Source organism: Ornithodoros turicata, chromosome 1 (genome assembly GCF_037126465.1).
Source record: "Ornithodoros turicata isolate Travis chromosome 1, ASM3712646v1, whole genome shotgun sequence".
NCBI classification, from domain to species: Eukaryota; Metazoa; Arthropoda; class Arachnida; order Ixodida; family Argasidae; genus Ornithodoros; species Ornithodoros turicata.
Window position 1 is genome coordinate 104,128,749 of NC_088201.1, and position 23,877 is coordinate 104,152,625.

At 44.9% G+C, this 23,877-nt stretch overlaps 1 protein-coding gene and 1 pseudogene across 1 annotated transcript; one reads left to right on the forward strand and one right to left on the reverse strand.

The window, feature by feature from the left end:
• Positions 1-3,732: 3,732 nt before the first annotated feature.
• On the forward strand, positions 3,733-8,982 carry LOC135381418 (uncharacterized). Its single transcript, XM_064612549.1, has one exon. It carries the CDS (start codon positions 3,733-3,735, stop codon positions 8,980-8,982), a length of 5,250 nt encoding a protein of 1,749 aa, XP_064468619.1.
• A 6,354-nt stretch (positions 8,983-15,336) lies between these two features.
• Positions 15,337-19,991, reverse strand: LOC135381434 (uncharacterized; annotated as a pseudogene).
• Positions 19,992-23,877: the final 3,886 nt, after the last annotated feature.

The window sequence follows — 23,877 nt, forward strand, 5'->3', positions numbered from 1 at the left end:
TGGAATCACCTCAAATACAGGGTGTCACCGAATTCTTATTTAAAAAAAGCTACAAGAGCAGTCTACATGTTCTAGCAGTTCAGTTCTATGGCCAGGCGGACATCCTGTGGAAGAAAGTATATAACTGCCAGGTGACTAATAACTGAAAGAACATTAGTTGACTTTGTAATTAGGAAATTTTGGACAAAAGCGAGATAATAGATTGAGATGCTATCTTCGAACGGCATTCCACATTTTGAAAAATCATGCAACCTGTACGACCGTCAAAATATCCATACGCAAATTTTGATATGCAGGTGAGACTAAACCCAAAACGCATGGCTGTGGAGCGCATCACCCCGGCCGATGGAGGCTTATCTGGGCGTGAAAGTGGTTTATAGTGGCACACACCAATTATCTCCATTCCTCCAGAGCATGTGGCCCTCTGATGTCAAATGAACGTAATCCCTGCGTCCCCAGTCGCCTTGGTTCTGGCTCGTTTGCATACCAAATTCAGGGATTAAAAGATAAAAAATAATTGATTAAAATAATAGTTTAAATTAATTATTAAAAGGTAATTAATGAACTTAACGTAATTAGTTTTCTGGTAGTTAGATAATCTACTCCAAAGATGTTCGCCTTTCCGAATAACTCAACTGCAAAAACATTTATGCCGCTTTCAGCATTTTAATAAACATTCTTTAAAAGCTGAAAATAAACATCTTGTATGCACTCACTAAGCAGTACAGTTCTCACGTTTTATGGTTTTAATTCTAGTGGAGTATGCCAATAATTGAATGTTGGACCAATTAAGCATGTTTTCTGACACTAAGTGCTACACTTAATTTCAGGGGTGCAGCCAGTGCAGTACTTACCGCGGTCTGCCGACCCCTCGCCACCAGGGCTCGTACAAGGCTCTCGTTGCCAAAGTGAGATGGAATTCTTTCCCACATCTAGAACTAAGGGCTAAGAAAAACTAGATTTGCAAAGTAGCTGATGATATCCATTGCTTCCATGTGTTCATTACCAGGCGACCAAGAAGACATAGTATACCGTCAACGATAACAGGGCATAAGTTTGCCGCGCACACAAAACTTTCTTATTTACTTCAGGTACCTGCCATGTGCGGTCCTTATTAGCTAATATGTGTGCTGAGGAAAGTACACTTTTCTATTGTAGGTTCCCAGCTCATGTCTACGGACTGCAGGCCACAGCAGTTATCCCGTTTTCCAGGGGTGACTCACCCACAGCTGCAGTGTACTTCGCCTCTTCAAAGTAATGTGAATTGGGAGACTAAACACATTATAGCGTTCTTGTGGTTGCAGGCATTGGTGCCGACTTTGTGCGAAGCATTTCTGCCCCGACCACATCTCTACGGCATGACCTGAATGTCGATTACAGGAGAGAAACAGCACAGAATCAGTCGTGTCACGGTACGTAATGGGCATCGATTACTTATGAGCAATTGAGCAGGCCTGAGATATACAAATGTCCGGTGAATGAATTCTAGCTCCGCGCAGAGGATCTGACCACGAAGGAAATAATCATTGTGATTATCCATCCAACAGTCCTGGCCATCGTATGAAATGCATGTTTTTTTTTTTCTTTGGCTGTCCTTAATTTTTTTTTTGTAATTTGTAGCATTTGAAAAGGAGGTTTTGAAGACCTCACACATCCTTAAAGTGACCCAGCAGTCACAAAGTGAGCAGCTGTCTACGATACTACAGCGTTTTAGCACAATGGACGATGTATCAGAGCAACAGATCTGCCTAGATAGACCATTCCAGACACTTGCAGACTTTTTGGAGTTTGAAGACGACCTTGCTGAAAATCCTGCTAAACGAGCTCAACTGGTAAGTTTGCTACGAAGACTTATGATCTTATATTGCATATCGTGGATTATAATCAGTCCCTATAAATGATAATGGGCATTCCATGCTTCTGGTATTGTTCAGTCCTGTTGATTTAAATGCAGATAGGTTGGTATAGGAAAGGTAAAACATGTGTTAAATGTAAGCTATGGCATTTTTGTTTGGTATGATATGGCAAAGTAAGGAGGCGTGATCTAAGCGAATGTTTTGCCAGCATGAATTTAACCATGACTGGACTGCCCATGTGTATCTAACCAGATTTTTTGCATATGTGATGAGCACTGCATTGTAACTGCTTGTTATTCCTCACATTCAGGTAAGATTGTGGCAATGGAAATGCATAATTTTGTTCTCAGCAGATCAAGAACACAAAACCAATAATTTTGCTTCCTTTGCGTTTTCCAATTGTTTTCTGAACAAATTGCAATTTCTTCTCAGATATTATTTTGTTCTCCTATATTATTGTGTATGTCATTGACACAGCTGACACAAACTTGTGAATGCTTGAATAATCTATTTTAATATATGTCTTGTGCAAACATTTCTTCTGTTTACTTCTGACTTAGAAAAGGTACTTCAAGTCCATTGGGGGCAGCACGACCCGAGAATCTGTCTTCAGGATCCTGTCACGTCTCTTGCATTACAAGGTCGGGCGAGAGTACAGTTTATACGGAAGCAAGGGGAAGCGGAGGTTCAGTGATCTCACGACTTGGAAAATCATGCAGAGTATGTATCATACTGTTGAGCATCTGTATCACTTGATTTGCGTCGTTTCCAACACTACAAATTGTACAAGAGCATGCAATGATGAGGCACTGAAGGATGTTATGGCCATAGGGGAACAAGGCTCTTGCAGCTTTCTTGCAGCTTGGTTTTTTAAATTTTGTTCATTCTCTGTGTGAGTACTAGGTTGCTAGCAACTTGCCTGTTTTCATTATTCGCAGACCACTTGACAGAGTCTCATGGTACCCCCGGCCCTGCCACACTGAAGGAGGTGGAACAAGCTACCCTGTCATGGCTGCGCCATGCACCACAAGCCCATGATCGTCAGAAGCAAAAGGAAGGTCAGGAGTGCAGTAGACAAGAACCATAAGTAACGACTGCCTCCAAATGTCGTTCAGTACAAAATGATTGAAACTGTTTTTTTCTGCATTTTAGGCGTTTAACTAGCGGGCATTCGTTTTCCTATGTTAGTTAGTAGCCCTTTTCACCTGTGTGTGCATTTTTGGTTGCTGGCCACGCCATTTACCATTAGTTGTACTAAGTGTTTTCATTAGCTTAGTATTGTGTAGCAGACACCATTTTTATCTGCACTTGTGAGAAGCAGAACTTAAAGCTCAGTTATGCATCATCATTCTCATGATTCAAGAACCACTGCTGATTGTACGTTATATGCAGCCCTGATCCTTCAGTTTTCACCATAGCTCGCCATTTTGGCCATGGAACTCGCGGTCAAAACCATCCGGTAAGGCATGAGCTCAGCAGCGGACTAGAAACTCACGCTAAGGTTGACATGACATGTTTTGAGCTGAATCATGACGCATATTTGTGCGCTCACCTGAAAGGCTCACACTTCTGGCCAGAGCATGGGTTATTCTGCCAATCTCTGTGTTGGGGAATCGAAACTAACTTTATCTTCTTTGTGTGTGTTGAATGGGTTTGGGAACTGTCCTGAAACGAAAAGGACGAAGAGGAAGTTTGCACGATGATGATGATTAAAACGAACGTTTTTAGACGAAACATGACGCTTGTCATCCTTCTCTGATTGGCAAACTGAGAAACGAACCGGGTCATCGTGTTGCAGAACACAAATTTATGGTGCCGAAACCCGGGAATTCCACTGAGATACCGACTAGAGAGGGTGGATTGAGCATCAACAACGATGGATCGTCTAAAGCAAAAACGAGGAGTTCTACGTACAGCAGTGACGAAGCTTATCAATGAAATCGACGTGTTACTGGGAGCACCTACTACAACGACGGGTGAGCTTTGCACAAAACTTGATCTTTTGAAGTTAAAAGAAGAGACTCTGAAGTCTTTAGACAACTCTATCGAGGCTCTTGTGGTGGACGAAGACTTCGCTGATGAGATTCAGACAGTCTTTTCTTACGAAGAAAAAATATGTGTAACGAAATCAAAAATTTGTCAGAAACTGAATGCGCATGAGAGACCACCTGAAGTACAACCGGAGTCCACAACGGGCACGCAACAAACACGGGCAAGAAACCCCACTGATACCAGGGTGAAACTACCAAAGTTAGAAGTACCGAAGTTCAACGGAGAACTTACGCTTTGGACGACGTTTTGGGATCAGTTCGAATCCAGTATTCATACAAACGAAACTTTGCACAAAGTTGACAAGTTCAAGTACCTTAAGAGCTACTTGACTGGCAAAGCAGCTACCGCTATTAGCGGGCTGCCTCTTACCAACGAGAACTACGATGCTGCGATAGACATTTTGAAACAACGTTTCAACCAGAAGCAACTTATTGTCGACCAACATCTAGACCGGTTGTTGAATCTGCCAAAGGTTAACGATGCACAGAATTCCGTTCGACTTCGGGAACTATATGATGAGATCCAAGTAAGGATACGAAGTCTACGGGCTCTTGATGTCGACCCGAAAGATTACGGAGTCATGCTGATGACTGTGTTACGGAAGGTCATACCAAAAGAGGTGACTTTAGACTACAATCGCAAGTACGCGGGAGGTACCCCCGAAGGCAAAGAAGAAATTGAGAATTTTCTAGATTTTCTCAAAGTCGAAGTGGAAAGTCGAGAGAAGGACATGTCGTCAATCGACAAGCGCATGGAAGGCGGACGCCATAGCACGGAACGAAGGGACACAAGGCGACCTTTCGAGCGGCAAACGACCGGAGCCTTGGCGACTGGAGTGACAGTTCGACAGTCAGACTGTGTTTTATGCAAAGCAACTGACCATACTCTAGAAAACTGCAACGGCAACCTCGCGGTTGAAGACAAGAAAGCTTTACTTTCGCGAGAAGGTCGCTGCTTCAAGTGCGGAAAGCGGTATCACCGATCAAGAGGCTGCAGAACCGCTCCTCGTCTAAAATGCTCACACTGTGGTGGGCATCATCTCACGGTACTATGTGAACAGCCCTTGAAGAGACAAGGCAATGAAGAACCCAGGAATTCTCGTTTGGGTGTGTTGTCATCTACCATGTCAGAGTCCGAAATCAACAGAGACAGCGGCACGATCCTTCTACTGACAGCTCGGGTATGGGCAGAAACTAACGCAAAGCGACAGTTTGTGAGGATAATGCTTGACGGAGGAAGTCAAAGGACATTTATTAAGGAGTCCCTTTCACATCTGCTTGACTGCGAATCAGTAGGGGAGGAGGTGTTGACGATATGCGCCTTCGGTTGTAGACCGTTGAAAAGAAGGTGTCGTCGTGTTAAAGTTTGGCTTCGCAGCCAATATTCCCGCAAAGAAGTGTGTGTTGAAGCACTGGAAACACCTGATATTTCAGCTAATGTGCTACACCCACCTGATTGTAATCTAACACGAACTCTAGCCGAGAGAGGCATGCAGGTGGCCGACGTTGTACTTACGGGCATAACCTGTAATAGCGAGGTCCAGATCCTCATTGGTGCAGATTCCTACTGGGCAGTAGTGACAGGCGAGACGGAACCAATCACAGACAAGCTCTTCGCGATTAAAACGATATTCGGCTGGACAGTTCAAGGCCCTACTTCCTCATCGCCGTCTGACAACTTGGACACCAATGTAGGTGTGCTTAGAGTAACAGCGGAAAGCTTTGAAGACGAAACTTCTTCCCAGCTGCGAAGATTTTGGGAACTTGAACACATTGGGATTCAGCACAACGAAACCGAATGCAAAGAAGATCATACTAATGAAGTGATGGATCATTTTACTAAAACAATTACGAAGAAAGACGGAAGGTATGAAGTTTCCCTACCTTGGACCACGAAAAAAGACGAGCTACCTTCAAATCTAGAAGTAGCAAAGACAAGACTCATATCGCTAACGAAACGCCTCATGAGAGATAGTGGGGTAATTGAAGAGTACGATGCTGCTATTCGCCTCTACGAACAAAACAGACATGCGGAAAAGATACCAGCGGACGACAACTCGACTAACACTCAGTACTACCTTCCTCATCGAGCCGTGATTCGACGTGAAAGGGACACCACAAAAATAAGGATTGTATTTGATGCTTCGTCTAGTGTCGCTAGCGAACCTTCTCTCAACGATGTTCTTCATGCTGGACCAAATCTGATTCCGGAGGTCCTTCACGTTCTGCTCCGCTTTCGCAGGAACACAGTTGCACTGATCGCTGATATTGAGAGAGCCTTCCTACAGATTTCATTAGCCGAAGCTGACCGCGATGCTTTAAGATTCCTGTGGTACACGACAACACCGAGAGTGGGACAACCATTACCTGACGTTGAAGTTCTGCGTATGACACGGGTCCCATTCGGCGCTACTTCAAGCCCTTTTCTTTTAGCTGGAACTGTGCGACACCATCTACAAACATCGTCTGAAAAGTACCCGAAGACTTGCGAACTCCTCTTAGAGAGTTTCTACGTAGATGACCTGGTAACCAGCGTCGACACAGTTGAAGAAGCACAACAGCTTTGGATGGAATCAGTCATCATTTTTGAAGATTGCTGCATGAGATTACGAAAATGGGCAACCAATGATGAACAGCTGTGTGCAACTCTGCGGCACTACGAAGACGAAAGGCTGATCTCACATCACGAGAGGAAGGTGTTAGGTCTGGTTTGGGACGCGGAAAGTGATACGTTACGAGTTGCGCTAAATTCCGTGATGGACTTTCTGCTGACAGCTAACGTCACCAAGCGTAGCCTGCTTCAAACGGTAGCGCGAATATTCGATCCTCTTGGGATTCTCGCACCATTCGTTATAAAAGCCAAGATCTTGTTCCAACGTGTCTGGCAAAAGGAACTAAGATGGGACGAGAGTCTCCCGCACGACATTCTGGAAGACTGGCAAAAATGGTGTCATGAACTCCCAAAAGCCGATGAAATATGGATTCCAAGGAGCATTAAAAGTACGGCGCAAGTACTCAGCCAATCCGTACACGTATTCTGCGACGCCAGTTTACAGGCATACGGAGCGGTCGCCTACATCAGGAGCCAATATGCCGACGGATCATGCACCGTTCAACTTTTGTTGTCGAAAACCAGAGTTGCTCCTTTGAAAAGCATCACATTACCACGTCTGGAACTGCTCGGAGCTCTGCTAGGGACTCGCCTTTGCAACTATGTCAACCAGAGCTTCAGCGACATTGTTAAGGCCACACTCTGGACTGATTCTATGATTGTACTTTACTGGGTACAGGGTCAAGCACAACGCTACAAGCCCTTTGTGGCCAACAGAATCTCTGAAATACAAAGTCACAGGAATCTTTCAGATTGGCGATACTGTCCTGGAAAAGAAAATCCAGCAGATCTTCTTACACGTGGCGTAAACGTTGAATACTTGAAGGCAAGAAGTGTCTGGTGGGAAGGACCGCCATGGCTGAAGGAAACAGAAGCGAGCTGGCCGAAGCTGGTTGACGTGCGCGGAATGCTAGGAGAAAACTTCCGTGACGAAGAAGTCAAGACAACATACGTCATGCTCCTGCCATCTCGTCAATTGAAGCCAATTCTAAATCTGAACGACTATTGTTCGCTGGATAAAATCATCAGGGTAACGTCATGGATGTACAGGTTTATACAGAATGCGAGACAGAGAGAGCCTAAAGAAAGGGGCCCCCTCACTACGGAAGAGCTACAGCAGGCCGAAAGGTACTGGATCAAAGAAGTTCAAGAGGAGGTGTTCTCAGAAGAGTTGCAAGCACTGCATTGCTCACAACCAGTGAAATCAATGTCAAGTCTAAGAGACTTCCACCCATATTTGGACCCGAATGGACTTCTACGGATAAAGCGAAGATTACAACGAAGCAACGAAAACGAAGAAGTGAAGCATCCATTGATATTACCAAAGCAGCACACTTACACGCGACTACTTATCGAAAAGACGCATCAACGCTTACTGCATTCTGGAGTTCGTGACACGCTCGTTGAGCTAAGAGAACATTATTGGATTATCCAGGGTCGTCAAGCTGTGAAAAGTGCTCTGTACAAGTGCATGTGGTGCAAGCGGCAACGCGCTCAACCGACGTTCCAAGACGTTGCCCCGCTTCCTCCTGATAGGATAAACAGGACTGGACCCTTCGAGGTAACGGGAACAGACTTTGCGGGACCCCTCTTCTACAAGACTGTAGGCAACAACTCAACGAAATGCTACATCGCTCTTTTTACGTGTGCTGTAACAAGAGCGGTACACCTAGAAGTTGTCGACGATCTCACAGCAAACCAATTCCTCATGGCATTTCGCCGGTTCGTAGCCAGAAGGGGATTATGTAAGATTATTTATTCCGACAATGGGCTTGCCTTTAAGCGAGCTTCTAAGGATTTGAAGATCCTCTGGAACAATATACGTAGCCCTGAGGTACTCGCCTACTTTTCCAAAAAATGTATCCACTGGAAATTTATTATCGAGCGAGCAGCATGGTGGGGAGGGTTTTGGGAGAGGATGGTGCGATCAGTGAAGAATACTCTCCGACGATCACTATCAAAAGCTTTACTCCATCATGACGAACTGATCACAATTCTGACCGAGATTGAAGCCATAGTAAATTCTCGACCGCTCACCACTGTTCATGATACACCAGAGGATTCTTCAGTGCTAACTCCTGCTCATTTCCTGGTGGGAAAGAGACTGACGACGTTGCCAACTGACAAGGTGACGTCCACAGCGTCAGACTGGAGCTCGCTGAACAAGAGTTACCGACGTCGTGAACAGCTGCTCAACTCCTTCTGGACCCGATGGAGGAAGGACTATTTGCTACAACTTCGGTCCCATCACACAGCGAAACGTGGAAATGCAGTAACTTTGAAGCCCGGAGATTTGGTACTGCTCATGCAAGATCGCTTACCAAGACATCTGTGGAAGATGTGTCGGGTAGACACCATTATTCCCAGTGCTGACGGAAAAGTAAGAGCGTGCACAGTCCGACTACCAGACGGAACGTTGTTACGTCGACCTGTGCAACTTCTCTGTCCACTAGAGATTGTTTAATCAAGTGAGCAACTACTCACTGCGGGGGAGGATGTTGGGGAATCGAAACTAACTTTATCTTCTTTGTGTGTGTTGAATGGGTTTGGGAACTGTCCTGAAACGAAAAGGACGAAGAGGAAGTTTGCACGATGATGATGATTAAAACGAACGTTTTTAGACGAAACATGACGCTTGTCATCCTTCTCTGATCGGCAAACTGAGAAACGAACCGGGTCATCGTGTTGCAGAACACTCTGGACAGTTGTGAGATGTCATTCAGTGAGTGCACCTATACGGGGCATGATCGAACTCACAGATATGCCATGTCGACCTCAGTTCGTACCCTATGACTGAGATCACACCCTATCAGACGATTGTGACACTGAGTTTTGTGGCCCAAAATGTTGAGCTATGGTTGCGACGTACAATGTGTTTGTTTGAGCCTTAGCTGTAGTCATTAATACTGTCACATCAGTAACTTGTTCTATTTGGCATTGTTGTAAAGTGGATTTTGTTTCCTTTTTAAGTTACATAAGGGTTTATCTGTTCACACTGAACAGCAACGGCGAGCTTGGTTGTATCCCGTCATATTGGTGTGCCATTCCTTTCACTGTTGCGATGAGCTTTTCAAAGCCTGCGCCTTAGTTCTGGTCACTTGCACTACCACATCAGTTATATGTTCTATTTGGCATTGTTGTAAAGTGAATTTTGTTTGTTTCCTTTTTGAGTTGCATAAGTGTTTACCTGGTCACACTGAACAGCAACGGCGAGCCTGGTGGTATCCCCTCATGATGCGCCATTCCTTTTCACTGTTGCGAGGAGCTTTTCAAAGCCTGCGCCTTCGTTCTGGTCACTTGCACTACCATATCAGTCATATGTTCTATTTGGCATTGTTGTAAAGTGGATTTGGTTTGTTTCCTTTTTGAGTTACATAAGTGTATTAGTAAGTGTAAGTTACATCGGTATGCACTGAACAGCAACGGCGAGCTTGGTTCTGTCGCTCTACACTGGTGCATCATACATTTTTACCTTTGCCAAGGACTTTCCAAAGCCTATGTGTCGGGTGAGCATGTCCTCCGCTGTCAAGGCAAAAGCATTTGCCTGTTTTTTTGAACTATTTAAGACTCCAGTTAAGAGTTGGAATAGGCCTGGTGTTAGACTATAAAGCTTGTCCTGAAGTTTGTGCAGATCTTTGCACTATTTATTATTGTATAACCTTTTTCACGTTATAGCGCTTCAATTGACATGCATCTTCCACATGTGGTACAGTGCACATGTACCCGTGGTTGACACGGCCTGTGATATTTTATTGTGATACTTTACACAGTAGGATTTCTACATGATATACCTTTGTACTTCTATTTTCGAGAGAAACAAGGGCAATTTAATAAAATTTTGTGAGTTTTGACTCAAATGTGCTCTTCTATACGTGTAACAGCAGTGTACCAGCAAGGTACTAGCAGTGGATTCGTGTAGGAACGTCACGAAATCTGCAGCCAGGAGGCTAGCTTCTCAGGATAGCACTTGTGCCATACAGGGAAGCCTGCTTCCAGTGCACACACAGTGTGTACTAACAAGGTCCCTATGAAGTCCCTTGAGGTTCCCAGCGAACATCCACGGGACACGAACAATGACATACTTCGGGGTTCCATTGGACCTTGTGGGGAGCTGCATGGGAGGAGTTGCGTGCATCCCAGGGACATGCATCACATCCCGCAAAAAGCATCCCATGAGCATCCCTCGGATCCGCTCGTGTTGTCTGGGATGCTGATGTTAACACCAGCTGATGTTAGCATCAAGACAGTGTTCCAAATCACATCAGATCCGATGTTAACATCACAGCTGCTCTGATGATGATGTTAACATCAGAGCTGTCTTGATGCTGATGTTGATATGAGAGCTGCATTGATGCTGGTTATGGCAATCTTAAAAATGCTGCAGTCTTGGTTTCCTGAAATGTTCTGCAAAGAAAGCCCCTCATGCCTGCGGTATATGAGTACCGACAAGAACCCTCAAGGAACAGGAGACAGCAGCAACAAATCACTTTATTCACCACTCCGGAGTACGTACCTTTTAACGCATATCCATTTACCATCAACATACCTGAGCGTTGAACTCACGGGGGCACAAAAATTGGTAATGATCGAACGGTGAACAACAACGCAAAAGAGCACACCTAGGTCCTCATTTCCGGTGCAACTTGTCCTTCTTCCGAAAAAGCACTTCTAAGCGTTGTCATGTCGAGCAAGAGTCCCCACCACATTTAAACACGGTGCTTGCGTTTCTCTTGCTGGAGGCCGCTGCGTCATACACGCTGAACCTGCAAGAAATATCGTTCCAGAAAATACGATGGCAGGACACCTATACAGGGTGTCCCACCGAAAAAGGGCCAGGGGCTAAAAAAAAGACGGAGTGCTGGACACAAATGGAACCAATGGAACGTGTTTAGCAGTTGTGTGGTCTATCCAAAAATATTTTTTTTTCATCGCCCCTTGTTAATTAATTAGCGGTAATTAATTTTCTAACTTTTCAATTATAAAAGCTACGAAGTTGTCTCAATGAGAACATCTCATCTCTTCGGTCGCCTGATACCAAAGCCGTTTTCAGAACAAAAATCCGTTCGATAGATCGTTCACAAAAAATTCGTGAAGGAACACCTTTTTTTTTCTTTATTTTGTTCGTTGCGCATCTTTAGAGGCGCTCTTTCCTTCACCCCCAAAACGAGACGACGAAAGAGCACACTATCGCCTCTTGCGTCCTGGAAAAAGATTAAAAGAAAACAGAAATAGCAACCCAAGATAAGGGCAGTTGCGATAGAGTCACCCCATACATTTTTGTTTTGTTTCCCCCAAGTTAAAACTCATCTTCGACGCATGAGGCGGCACTGTGCTCTTTCACTCTCTCACATTGGGAATGAAGGAAATACGCGTCTTCGAGGATGCGCAATGAACAAAATAAAGAAAGAAATGGTGTTCCTTCACGAATTTTTTGTGAGCGATCTATCGAGCGGATTTTTGTTCTGAAAACGGCTTTGGTATCAGGCGACCGAAGAGATCAGATGTTCTCATTGAGACAACTTCGTAGCTTTTATAATTGAAAAGTGAGAAAATTAATTACCGCTAATTAATTAACAAGGGGCGATGAAAAATATATTTTTGGATAGACCACATAACTGCTAAGCACGTACAATTGGGTCCATTTGTGTCCAGCACTCCGTCTTTTTTTTTAGCCCCTGGCCCTTTTTCGGTGGGACACCCTGTATGTAGAGCAGTGTAGAAACATGACATATCGTCTGCACAAAGCATACAGTCGACTTCACTTGGCGTTCTATCTTCCTGTCGTTGTGCAGATCCCTGCAAATAGAGTAAAACGGACAATGAGAATGCATGGTGCAATCGAACATATTACTTCACAGTTATATTAATTACACACCAGAAACGGCAAGAATCCTCAAGGCGAAGAACGATTTGGCTTCACATGCAAGGCAGCATCTTCTCTCTTTGGCATGTCAAACGAGACCGACTGGTCTGCTCGTGGTTAGAAGGAACGCTTCCACTTACGGACAGTTGCAATATCAGACGGGTGGCAAGAACGACAGCATCAGGTGAGAACAACAATACAAAGCCTCTAGAACGCTTTAGACTTGCGGGAACGCTCGCAATAATGCGAACTACACGCGGCGACGAGAAACGACCGTTGCAGCAGCCAAAGCGAACCCCACAAAAACAGCGCATGCGCGACAGGCAGCACTGGCTGATGGCATGGAAGACAAGCGACGACGCGCGAGCGCGGGCGAGTGCGGGTGAGCCTGCGTTGAAATGGGCATGGACCCAACATCTCCGCGCAATGGCTTGGCGGACGAAATATGACGACGGTTGAATCGTACTACCTCTTGAGATAGTGGCCGTTCCAGGATCTTTCGGGAAATGCTGCTGTTTTCATAAGAATCACTGAATGTTGTGTTTGAAGCAAAATTGCAACAAGGGATTGGTCAAAGCTAAGCTATTAGTTAGTTATGATTGTCAACAGAACGGCAGTGCAATGTGACAGCGAGAGATCGATGGAATCAAAAAACAAACAAACAAACGAAAACACTCACTGTGTTGCCGACCTTTTCTCTAGCTTTCTTTCTTTCTTTCTTTCTTTCTTCCTTTTTATAATCAAGGAAAGCAAGGTTAAATGCTACATTTTTCTTGACTGTGTGCGATCTTGTACATCACAGGTTCCTTATGTGCCATGAATCTACTTAAAAGCTGCTGATGGTGTCAGGGCATCACACTTATAACGGTGACCAGAACGCGGCAGGAGTACTATTGAGGCACTCTGGCCACGTTGACCACAAAATGGCGTTCCATACTCCCTCCGAACCAAACTTTGCAAAACTTGTAGCACAAAAACATTAACAACACACACGCCTGGCATTTGCACCCGGCAATGACAACCAAAACAAAGATGATGGCGATGGCAGTCGCGGTAGTCCAAATGCAGGGAGCTCCATCGTAGTCTTTGCGGGTTTCGGTGCAGCGGTTTTCGTCCGATCAGTTCGACTTGCTAAAGCTATCTTCGTTTCGTTTCACGTGAGTTTTTCGTTTCGGGTGATTCGGTCGTTTCGTTCGGGTGTGGCCGACTCGTCCCGAGTAGCTTGTACTTGCCTGCTTTGCAGTGAGACGCCATTAATACTTAAGTTCAGGCTGCTGCGTGTCCATGTTTTCAGTCATTCAAACTGAGCGAACTATACAACACATGAAGTGAACTGCAGCCCAATGTTTGAAATAGTTACCTCATACCAGACAGCCAGATTCCTTCCTGAAGGGATGCTTCACTGTCTCGTACAACTTCGCACAAAAGTTTCTGAAACCCGGGTGTTTTGTATTTCACTTCTCCACGCCTCCCCTGCGGCCTCAGGGGAACACTTGTTGAACAGAATCCTTGAGCAGATTTTTCCCAAGGATTCTGTTCAACAAGCATTCCCCAAAGGTGGCTGGGAGAAGTCCAGTACAGAATACCCGTGTTTCAGAAACTTTGTCTCAAGCTGTACCATCCGATCACGTGTTACCGAATCTGCATAAACATCGGGAGACGAGCGGGAAGAAATACTTAGCCAGTACACCACAGCAGATCGGGACGTTAACGGGGATCCATCGGGAAAGAATCCTGGCCGGGACACGCACGGGGATCTATCGGGAAATAATTCTATGTATTTTCCCTCTCTCTCAATTCTTCCCCCTCACATAGTCGGGAAGCAGTCGGGCTCGTGACGGCGATATCGGCCACCTCGAACCCATCATCCCCGTTACGTTCCCAGCCGAATCCCAGTCCTTTGTGCTGCTTGGGTTATATTTTGCAGTCATCAGCAACAAATTTGCAGGCGAGTCAAACGAACGACAGATGTGGCCTAGACTTGTAGTGAAGGAAAACCGTATTGTGTCAAACAAAGAATAATGTATGATATAAAATAATGTATTGATTGGATATTTGTAATAAAGATACATTGGTGGCTAACACAAAACAACATTTCATGAATAAACAAAATGGCGTAAATGCAGGCTAGCTGGTAGATAAACTCCATGATAAGCAAGAAGCCCTCGTTTGAGCCCTCGTGTTTGTGTTTGTTTACGTGTCTTGCCCATCGCTCAGGCTTGCCTATCGTGGAGTTCATGGATAAGATTTGGATGTAGCTCTCAAGCCAACTTCTGCACATCAGCATAACTACTACTACCCATTATAGGAAACCATATAGCTCCATATCACAAGTGCAGCATTTCTGCTCATGCTGGTTCTCAAGGCCCTTGTTTTGATGATCTAGCAAGGGACCTAGTGAACGATTTAGTGTCCCTGACCGTGGTGCTTAGCATGGGGAACGTTCTTTCTTATGTGCTGCTGCTGATTGTGTGACCCAGTTTCTTTGCCCTTTTCCGAGCTGGTTCCTTGGGAGGTCGACCGGCAGGAATTCTCTTTGAGCCCCTCGTAACCCCACCCCGCCTTCGTGCTATTGCTGTGGGCTGAACTCGAATTTCCCCACCCTTTCTTGCATGGTTCACAAGTGCAGCACTTATTGTGATAGCTGCTCCGACTGCACCACATCCTGTCTTGATGTGGCTCAGGTGTGATGCGATCTTTCCAAGACACTTTTCAAAGGTGTCGTTGTGTCCGACTAGTGTGGACAGTCGTTGCAGCTCATTTTGTATTGGTTGCAGTACCCTGATATAAACAAAAAGTATCATTACAACTATGGCAGAACCATCATGTGATGGTAGTGATAAAGTACAATTGCAATACATACCAGATGAACCGATTCTGGCTCATTGAAGTCAGATGTTGATGGCAATGGGTCTGGGGAAGGGGGTGCACACAGATCAGACTCCCTCTCATGTACTATGGGGCATTCAGGTTAAAATCGTCCACACTGTCCTGGAAGCTGCAGAAAAATTCGTATGGTGGACACTTCTCCCCAAGGGCTAACCTTCCTAATTCGTAGCTATCTTCAGAAGTACAGGAGCATTTGGGAAAAGACCACCATATCTCATATGAATAACTGCCTGGTGTTTGCAGAAGGTACCTTGCCGTCCACTTGGGCAACTGCAAACCTCTGCCTTTGCCCAGACCTCATCAGATGTTCCATCCTGCTTGCTGCTTGGGACATTGTACAGATCATCATCTAGAAGTACAATATTGTTTGCTGCACTGTCTGGCATTCTGCTGACAAGGTGGTGGTACTGGAGTTGATGTGCTGCAACACGGCTGTACGCATGCTTTAATATTCTTCCTTCAAAGTACTTTTCCCATACTGTTACAACAAAATCAGCTAGGGCAACAGCATTGAAGGCTTTAGTGCGATTAAGGATGATGTCTTTTAAAATCCGTATCGAGGCCTCAGCAAAGTTATTGGTGTTGTGTCCGCGGATTGTAATCGTGTTCCTGAAGAGCAACACCCACTCCTCTTTCCTTTCAAGTATTGCTTCGACCCTCGCAGTGTACGCTGGGTGGGACTGGCTCTGAAGGCTGGCTGTTGCCGCATCAAGCTCTTTTTCGGAGTGGGCATAGAGGACCTACAGCCAGGAAACAGTGTGTGTGGTTCACATTTGACACATGTAACTCAGTCAAAACAGACATAAATTAATTTTGTATGTCTTAGGCTGGGTTTCACCAGTGCGAACTATAGCACTCGAAATTAGATTAGACCTCCGTAAACTTCGGAGTGCGGTGTCATGGACTGTGCAGTCGATTGCTCATTTGCATTTGCTCGCAAATAAAATAAAACTAAACTTCGAACATTTAAATTTTACTTTGGACACTTTTAGAACCTGTGTTTTATGCATCGCAAAAGAAACAAAAAAAAACATTTTAAAAAATTACGTTGGCACTTGGTGACCTGCCACACAAACAACGGTGTCGAACAATAAGCCAGCATTCACACTGCCAACTTTCTGCACCAACTTGGACCAATTTCGCAGTTGGTGACTGTCAGCCGACACCACTAATCATGACAGACTCAAGTTGGAGGGAATCTGTTACAAAGCCAAAACCTTCAGAAGTTGGTAATACATTGGCCAGTCAGTGAGAGGAGCATTGCCACATGACTTATGCCTTCATTCCCAATGGCGATGCAATTTTATTTGTGTCATAGTGCCGTACAACTATTATTAAATTGCACTGGTTACGAGTTGTGCGGGTGTAGATAAAAGAATTGCTTCCTTGAAAACCGAAAGCCGCAGAGGCATCCCAGTTGGCATTTTTTAAAGAGAATGTTGTTCTCATTGTGGAATAAGATGAGGCGAGATTGTTTGTCAGCGGAGCTGCCTAGTTGGTACTTGTGAATACAGAGATGGCACCAGGTCGAAGTTGCTTGTAAAACGTTGGTTCGTGTTGGTAAACAGAGTTGGTCTGTGTGAACGCTGCCTGAGGAACAGCCACAAGGCACGATTTGGAATTCCTTATTTACCTGACTTCCAAACAACGCTCTGCACCAGTTCGGTAGGGAAAAGGAACAAAAAAACGAAGTGTGCCTTCCATCTGATCCTTAACTCCCACCCCCTATGTGTGAACCAGGCCGATGAACACACAACTGACAGCAGGGTAGTTTCATTTATTATCGAATGATGCCCGCCGGTCACATTTTTTATATCTCTCGAAAAAAATATGTGTTATCCCACCCACACAGAGATGCAAAAGGTGCCTGACCGCACGGTCTCTGCGATATTTTCTTCTCCGTCTACGGCGCTTCATCTTCAGCCATTATCACGTAACATGGCGCGGAAGACATCACGGAACACACGGAACACACGGAACACGGAAGGCTAGGGCAAAATTCTCATTTTCGCGACAGTTTTTACCTAAAAAGGACATCTTCAAATTTTTCGATATTTTGTACTAACACAGTTGAGACATAGGTCTTTCAGGATATGCAATAAAATGTTTGCTTATTTTGGTACCACAGGGCACGCAATTTTTTTTTTCGCACCCCTATTGGGCAGCGCTCGCAGACGTCAAACACACGTACAAAGAGTGGACTTCTACACCACCCCCTGTCGTTCTTTTTTTTCCTTCTTTTTGCTTTCGGTGAGGGTGCTGTCATGCCAAAGGCCGACTATAGTAATAAGCAGAGCTCACTGTGATGTCCGCAGACAAGCAAAGGTTCGTTGCTTAGGCTTTCCAACCCGGTTAATCCCTTCAAGGTTACGTGCTTGAAGGAAATCGGACGTGGGGATATGGCATTTGTAAATACTCCGGCTTTGCCGAGCCGAAGCGCGAGATGTCTATTCTCTTGTAATTTTGTTTTGCTGGTTTCTTCTGCTTGTGAACAAATACAGAATTTGAAACACTCAGTCGGGGCGCTGCGTGGGAAAAGACGGTCTCTATGCGTCTAGCGGTTCCCGCCGCTGTCCACATTTTAAGACAAGGGCCTTGCTTTCCTCGATGTTACGACGTGGATTTCGTTTTGTCGTCGGCGTAGCGTGCAGTTCTGCGCTCCCCATGGCCAGCCGTAGCCACACCAGAAGTCGACTATTCTGCAGGACTACACTCAACGAAACAAGAAAAAAATACCCTGGAACAAGAACTTCAAGTCAGTATCGTTGATAGGATCAGGGCTTTTGAAGACCACCTTGAGCACCTAGGAGGCAGTCCATGTCCACGACACCGACGAAATATGTGTGAACTGCTACAACACGTTTCGATTGCAGGTTGTGAAGCAGGGCCTTCAGGTGAACAAGATCGTCCGGCTTGAAGCCCTGACGACACTGACTTCAGCGGACATCACAGTGATCTGTGCATATTACTATAGTCGGCCTTCGGCATGACAACTTCCTCACCGAAAGCAAAAATATAAATATAAAAAATATAGACAGGGAGTGGGGTAGAAGTCCACCCTTTGTACGTGTGTTTGACCCCTGTGAGCGCTGCCGAATAGGCGTGCGAGAAAAAATTGCGCGCCCTGTGGAACCAAAATAAGCAAACATTTTATTGCATATCCTGAAAGAGCTATGGCTCAGCTATGTCGATACAAAATATCGGAAAATTTGAAGGTGTCCTTTTGGGGTAAAAACTGCCACGAAAATGAGAATTTTCCCCTAGCTTTCCGTGTTTACGGCTATGTTACAGGATAATGGCTGAAGATAAAGCAATGTATTTAACGTCAAACGAAAGAGGAGAGAATGGTATTTCTGCTCATGCCAAGAACATTACAGCCGGAGATCAAGGACCTCGGCCATGAGCTTCCAAACGTGCTATAAAAAGGCTCTCTGTTGCGTTTTCGGGATTTTTTTTTCGTATACTTTTCTTTTGACCATATAAATTTAATAGCCCACGGTGGAATGTGCACCATCCACTATGTCAGCAAGAAAAAAAAAACTCGTTCAAATGGGACACCCCGTTCAGGAGACACAAGGTCACAAAGTTGGAAAAGATGTAAGCCGCGAAATCGCGCCGGTTGCTTCGAAGCACCGTAGACGGAGAAGGAAATGTAGCAGAGACCTGCGGTCAGGCACCTTGTGCATCTCTGTGTGGGTCGGATAACATATATTTTTTTCGAGAGAAATAAAAAATGTGACCGGCGGGCATCATTCGATTATAAATGAAACTACCCAGCAGCCAAAGAGCACATTTGTACACTGATTCACGCAAGAAATATGTAAACAGAATCCAACTAGTAACTCATAAAGGTCACTGAGTGTCAATGCTGAGACGTTCTCAGAATATTTTTTGCTGAAGGTCCTGCGCCCGCTTGCACGATACTTGTGCAAGGATCCTAACCTTGAGGCATTTCCTCTGGCACAGCTCTGGCAGTGCATTTTGCTGATAGGAAAGTTTAGTTCAGTAGCATGTGACACAAGCACTAGCAAGACACTGAAGCAAATTTGTCAAGGTTAGGGTCCTAGCTTAAGTTTAGTGCCAGCGGGCCCTGGTACGTACCGAAAGTGTCCAAAGTAAAGTTCCAAAGTTAGGATATTTATCTAATCAGTGCACATATTCAAATGAGCCACTCACTGCACAGTTCATGGACAATGCCTGAAGGATCTTTGCTGAAAAGAAAGCTCTCAAATAGCACTAGCTCTCTACGAATTATCCGGACTGGGAACCTTTGTGAAAGAAGTCCAAAAGAAATGGGAGGTGGACAATATAAGTAGGAGTGTTAATTAAATGGGGTGTTTAAGCTTTGGCAGTTGATTCCATGTAGCAGCTGCAGTTTTTGAAATCTAATCTACATAATTGTAAATTGTGCTAAGCACCCTGTGATTTTTGCCAAATTAACACTCCAAATTGTCAGAACTCTAATTATTACATGTTTTACGTGTTGCTTTTGTCACAATGTCAAACCGTCCTTGAGATGTTAATTACTCTGTAAAAAGGTGAGCACGAACCCTTTGGAATGCTGCAATTAACTTCCGCCTTTCATCCTTGTCCACATTATTCTTCGCGGATGTCAACCATCGCCATTCAGCTTGAAGTATGTGGAAATGACAAAGAAGTTGGAGTCCCTTAGGCCAGACCTTGATCAAGGTTGCTTCTTCAGCGGAGGAATTATCTGTCATGAATGCCTTTGGAACCTAATGCATTGGATAATGTATTGTGGATTATAAAGTGCAAGTTGTTTTTGTGTCATCCGCATACTAGATTGTACGGACAGAGCTACGGACAGAGATGGAGTCCCTTAGGCCAGACCTTGATCAAGGTTGCTTCTTCAGCAGAGGAATTATCTGTCATGAATGCCTTTGGAACCTAATGCATTGGATAATGTATTGTGGATTATATAAGTGCAAGTTGTTTTTGTGTCATCCGCATACTAGATTGTACGGACAGAGCTAAGCCACTTTTGCTCACACATTGCCTACTTACACGACAAAATAGTGGTGGTGCATCATGGCACATCTATGCAAGCTATGCGTACATACAAACTATGGAAGTTAAGCATAACAAAATAAATATTGCAATGTAAAATTGGTTTTCTCTGTGTCACAAGGGCTATCTCATTGTCAACATCCAGGGAGCTCTCTGCTGCTACCACTAGCGCTCATTTTCTTTCTAGGTACAGTACCCACTGGTGTACACACATTGTACATTATAAGACAGCCACGTTGTACGCTTCAGTAATTGCATTTGACAGTTATCAATGAAAAATAATTTTGAACAGCAATAGAACTGAGCCTAAAGCATGCAAAAAAAGGGGGGGGGGGGTTGCTGATACAAATTGAGTACATACTGTATGTGTGCATTTTTATGTTCCAAGCTTTTGGCTGTTAAATAACATGAAATTACAGAGTGGCTTGTCAGGAAGTTAAACTTGTCACAAAAGCATTTTCAGAACTGGAACTGCCAGTGAAATTTTTTTTCACATTCTAATTCCAGATATTTTTCTTTTTCTACATGGCAAGTCTGGTACTTGTGTGCTTTATGAGAAGTACTGCTAAACACATTGATATATTGTACAGTACATAGAGCCTCAGAACATCAGTTCTTTCATGTTCAACAGTTCCCGCCTGCGTCGATCCCGTCGTGTGAATGTGTGTATGAGTGAGCAAAAATGTAAGAGTGAAAGGAGAATGAGTGAGACAGAGTGGCTGGTTTGTCCCTTCAGATGACGCACCCTGGAAGTCGCTGGGAAGGAGTGTTAGCTCAGCTCAATTGATAGAGCCCTGGACCGGCAATCCAGAAGATGTGGGTTCGACTCCTACAGCCGGCTAACCTTTTCAGTGACTTTCATCTTTCATCCTTAATTTCTTAGGCAAATTGAGGCTTTGTATGTATTTGTCCCTTCCATGTTGTTCCAGCCTCAGAACATCAGTTCTTTCATGTTACTTAAGGTAGTCTTTCTTCGCTCCTTCGACGGTATCTTTGGCGCAGGGTTGAACCTGATTCTTCTGGTATTGAGTACTTTCCATTTTAGACCTTACCTTTCTTCACTGTTCAGCCCATCAATGTCTCGCTGCGAGTCATCCGCTGTCAGATTCGTTGCCACATCCGATGAACGGACGACCCCCTCTTCAAAGCGACGCGGCAACAGCTAGCCCAGTGTCCCGCTCTCGAGTCTCTTCTTTCCCACAGGCCTGTCCTTTACCCTTCCCGCCGACCACACCATCGTTGCCGCCCTCAGCTGGATGCTCCTCAGAAGAAGCCTCAGGGGCTATAACCTCTTCCCTGTCCTCCCCTTCTTTCCTGGGAGCAAGCCCCTCCGATCTTTCAATATCCGGTGCAACTTCACCCTGAAGATGTGGACTATTCATTTCTTCTTCGTCCACTAGCATTTCCTGGATATCCCTGTCGTCATTGCTCACCACCTGCACCGCTGTAGCATACGACCTCACACACTCTTCTTCCGAGTGTCCAAAGCGGAAACATTTGCCACACTTGACTGCACGGCACTCCCAACGTACATGTCCCACCCTTTTTGCACTTCAAAGAGAGCGGCGGTCTCCCGTGCGCCACAACTGAGACAGTCACCTTGACTTGGTGGGGCATGTTCCCGCTGGGATGGGTGGAAGAATCAATTTGTACTCCGTCGAATCCAGTGTTGATCCATCCGAGACACCACGGCTAGGCTTAGCCGTTGAATCCTCCTCTACGGAGCGTGACATTCTACGTCCTTTCCCTTCGGAAGCCGGAAGCAGAATCCCACTCATCTACCGAACCCCCGCCCTTCTGAGAAATCAAAGCGGATGTCAGAGCAACGCCTGTCCACAGTTGAGAAACAAATGTTGGACACTTGGCCTTCGGGAGAGGAAAATAAATTGCGCTGGGCATGCGCCAGCAGTAACGTCACGTGTTGTTCTTTGCTGCCACGGCCGCCGCCTTGCCATCTGCTTGCTTCACCTGCGCATGCGTTAGCAGACAGCGGTTTGCTCGAGGATGCGATTTGTGGTAGTGGTGAAGCAAATTTGCTGAATATTCCGTTCAAGTTCGTCACTAGACGCCCGTCGATGTTCACCAGGTGAGGGAACGTTTCAGTAACGACTGCGAGTTGCATGGTCGGTTGAAAAGATGAGGGCATCTGTACAAAATTGTTCCGTGGGCCGCTTTGTTACTACAGATATGCAACAATTTTTTTTATGCTGCACTCTCTCAGGCCAGGCAACAGCAGCACCAGACGAATGTACGCAACTTCCGAGTGAATTAAGAAACAAAAGTGAAATTCTGACGCTGGCAGGTACGTTTCAAGCTCTGTTACAGTATAAAACACACATGCCATTCGCGCTCAATGCACTTATTTTGGAAGTGTTGCAGCAAATGATGCTCTTGCACAAAACGGCAGTCTGGTGCGTAATGAACACCCACGCTGTCGAGTTCGACTAATTCTGAAAGGATGTCAGTGTTCCAGACTGAGAACGTCAGTTCCCATCGTCTTCGACTAATTCGGTGGCATGTTCGGACTGTCTAATTGTATCACCTGTTCTATGTCTTCACATAAGTCGGTACATATGTAACAAATATCGTAGTTCCGACAGTTATCGATAATCTTGAGTTGTGCTTAATCATTCCTATAATTTTGTACTTGTGTGTTTACTCAGAATTCCTATGTTGTGTTCTTAACTGGGAACAACAAAATAAAACACATGAGAATTGTGTTAATACTGATATTTTATGATTACTGATTAAAGATCTTCATACATGGAGGGAAGAAATGCAGAAGGAGGCCAAGAGTCATTCTACTGGGGCACAAAGATTGAAAGGTGGAGGTTTAAGGTGTTATTATATTTGTGACTGGTCAGGCGCTTTTACACAGAGGACACATCAAACGAAATGTTACATAAAATCACATGGTTCCATCATGCGTGGGGACACCTGCCTTGCTGACATGTCTGCAACATTCTAAACTGGCAAAGTATCATTGTCTTCCAAGCTTGCTGTTATGGACATGACTTTCGGCTGTGCACTGACAAAGACAGAGGAAGATGCAATAGAGACAGCCCTTGCAGGCCCCTGTAAGACACTATATTGTACTGGAATGTCATTTTTTTCTTCTTATACCTTCAATAAAGTATTTGTTGATATTAGGGAAATTACGTGACTGTGTAGCACTTGGCTTTCTACGCAGCTCAGTATTTGAGGTGTGATGGATGGCACATTGCAAAGCATTCAATTCACCTTACAAGGCAGTACTTGTGCACCACCATGAGGGACTATAATATATATTACAGTGAGGGGAAAGATGGCGACAATCAAAGCAGTGTTGTCTTGTTGGTCAGAGCCCAAACGAGCAGTTCAGTGTTTTTCCTCACACACAAAGGCAAGAAGGATGCTGCTACTCTCTTTCAATCAGGAAATACTGACGTGTTGCAAGGAGGATGACTTGTTGAGGATTTCTTGCTAGTTCTCATGACAGGCATGACAGCTGTTAAGGCATTTGGGCACCAAGAAAAGTGTGCATAGGTTCTATACATGGCACCACAAGTGGGTCATTCTGTGAGATAGTTGTGTACTCGC

Excerpts from the sequence above, each read along its gene's own strand:
- LOC135381418 (XM_064612549.1), top strand. The coding sequence starts at position 3,733 with ATGGATCGTCTAAAGCAAAAACGAGGAGTTCTACGTACAGCAGTGACG.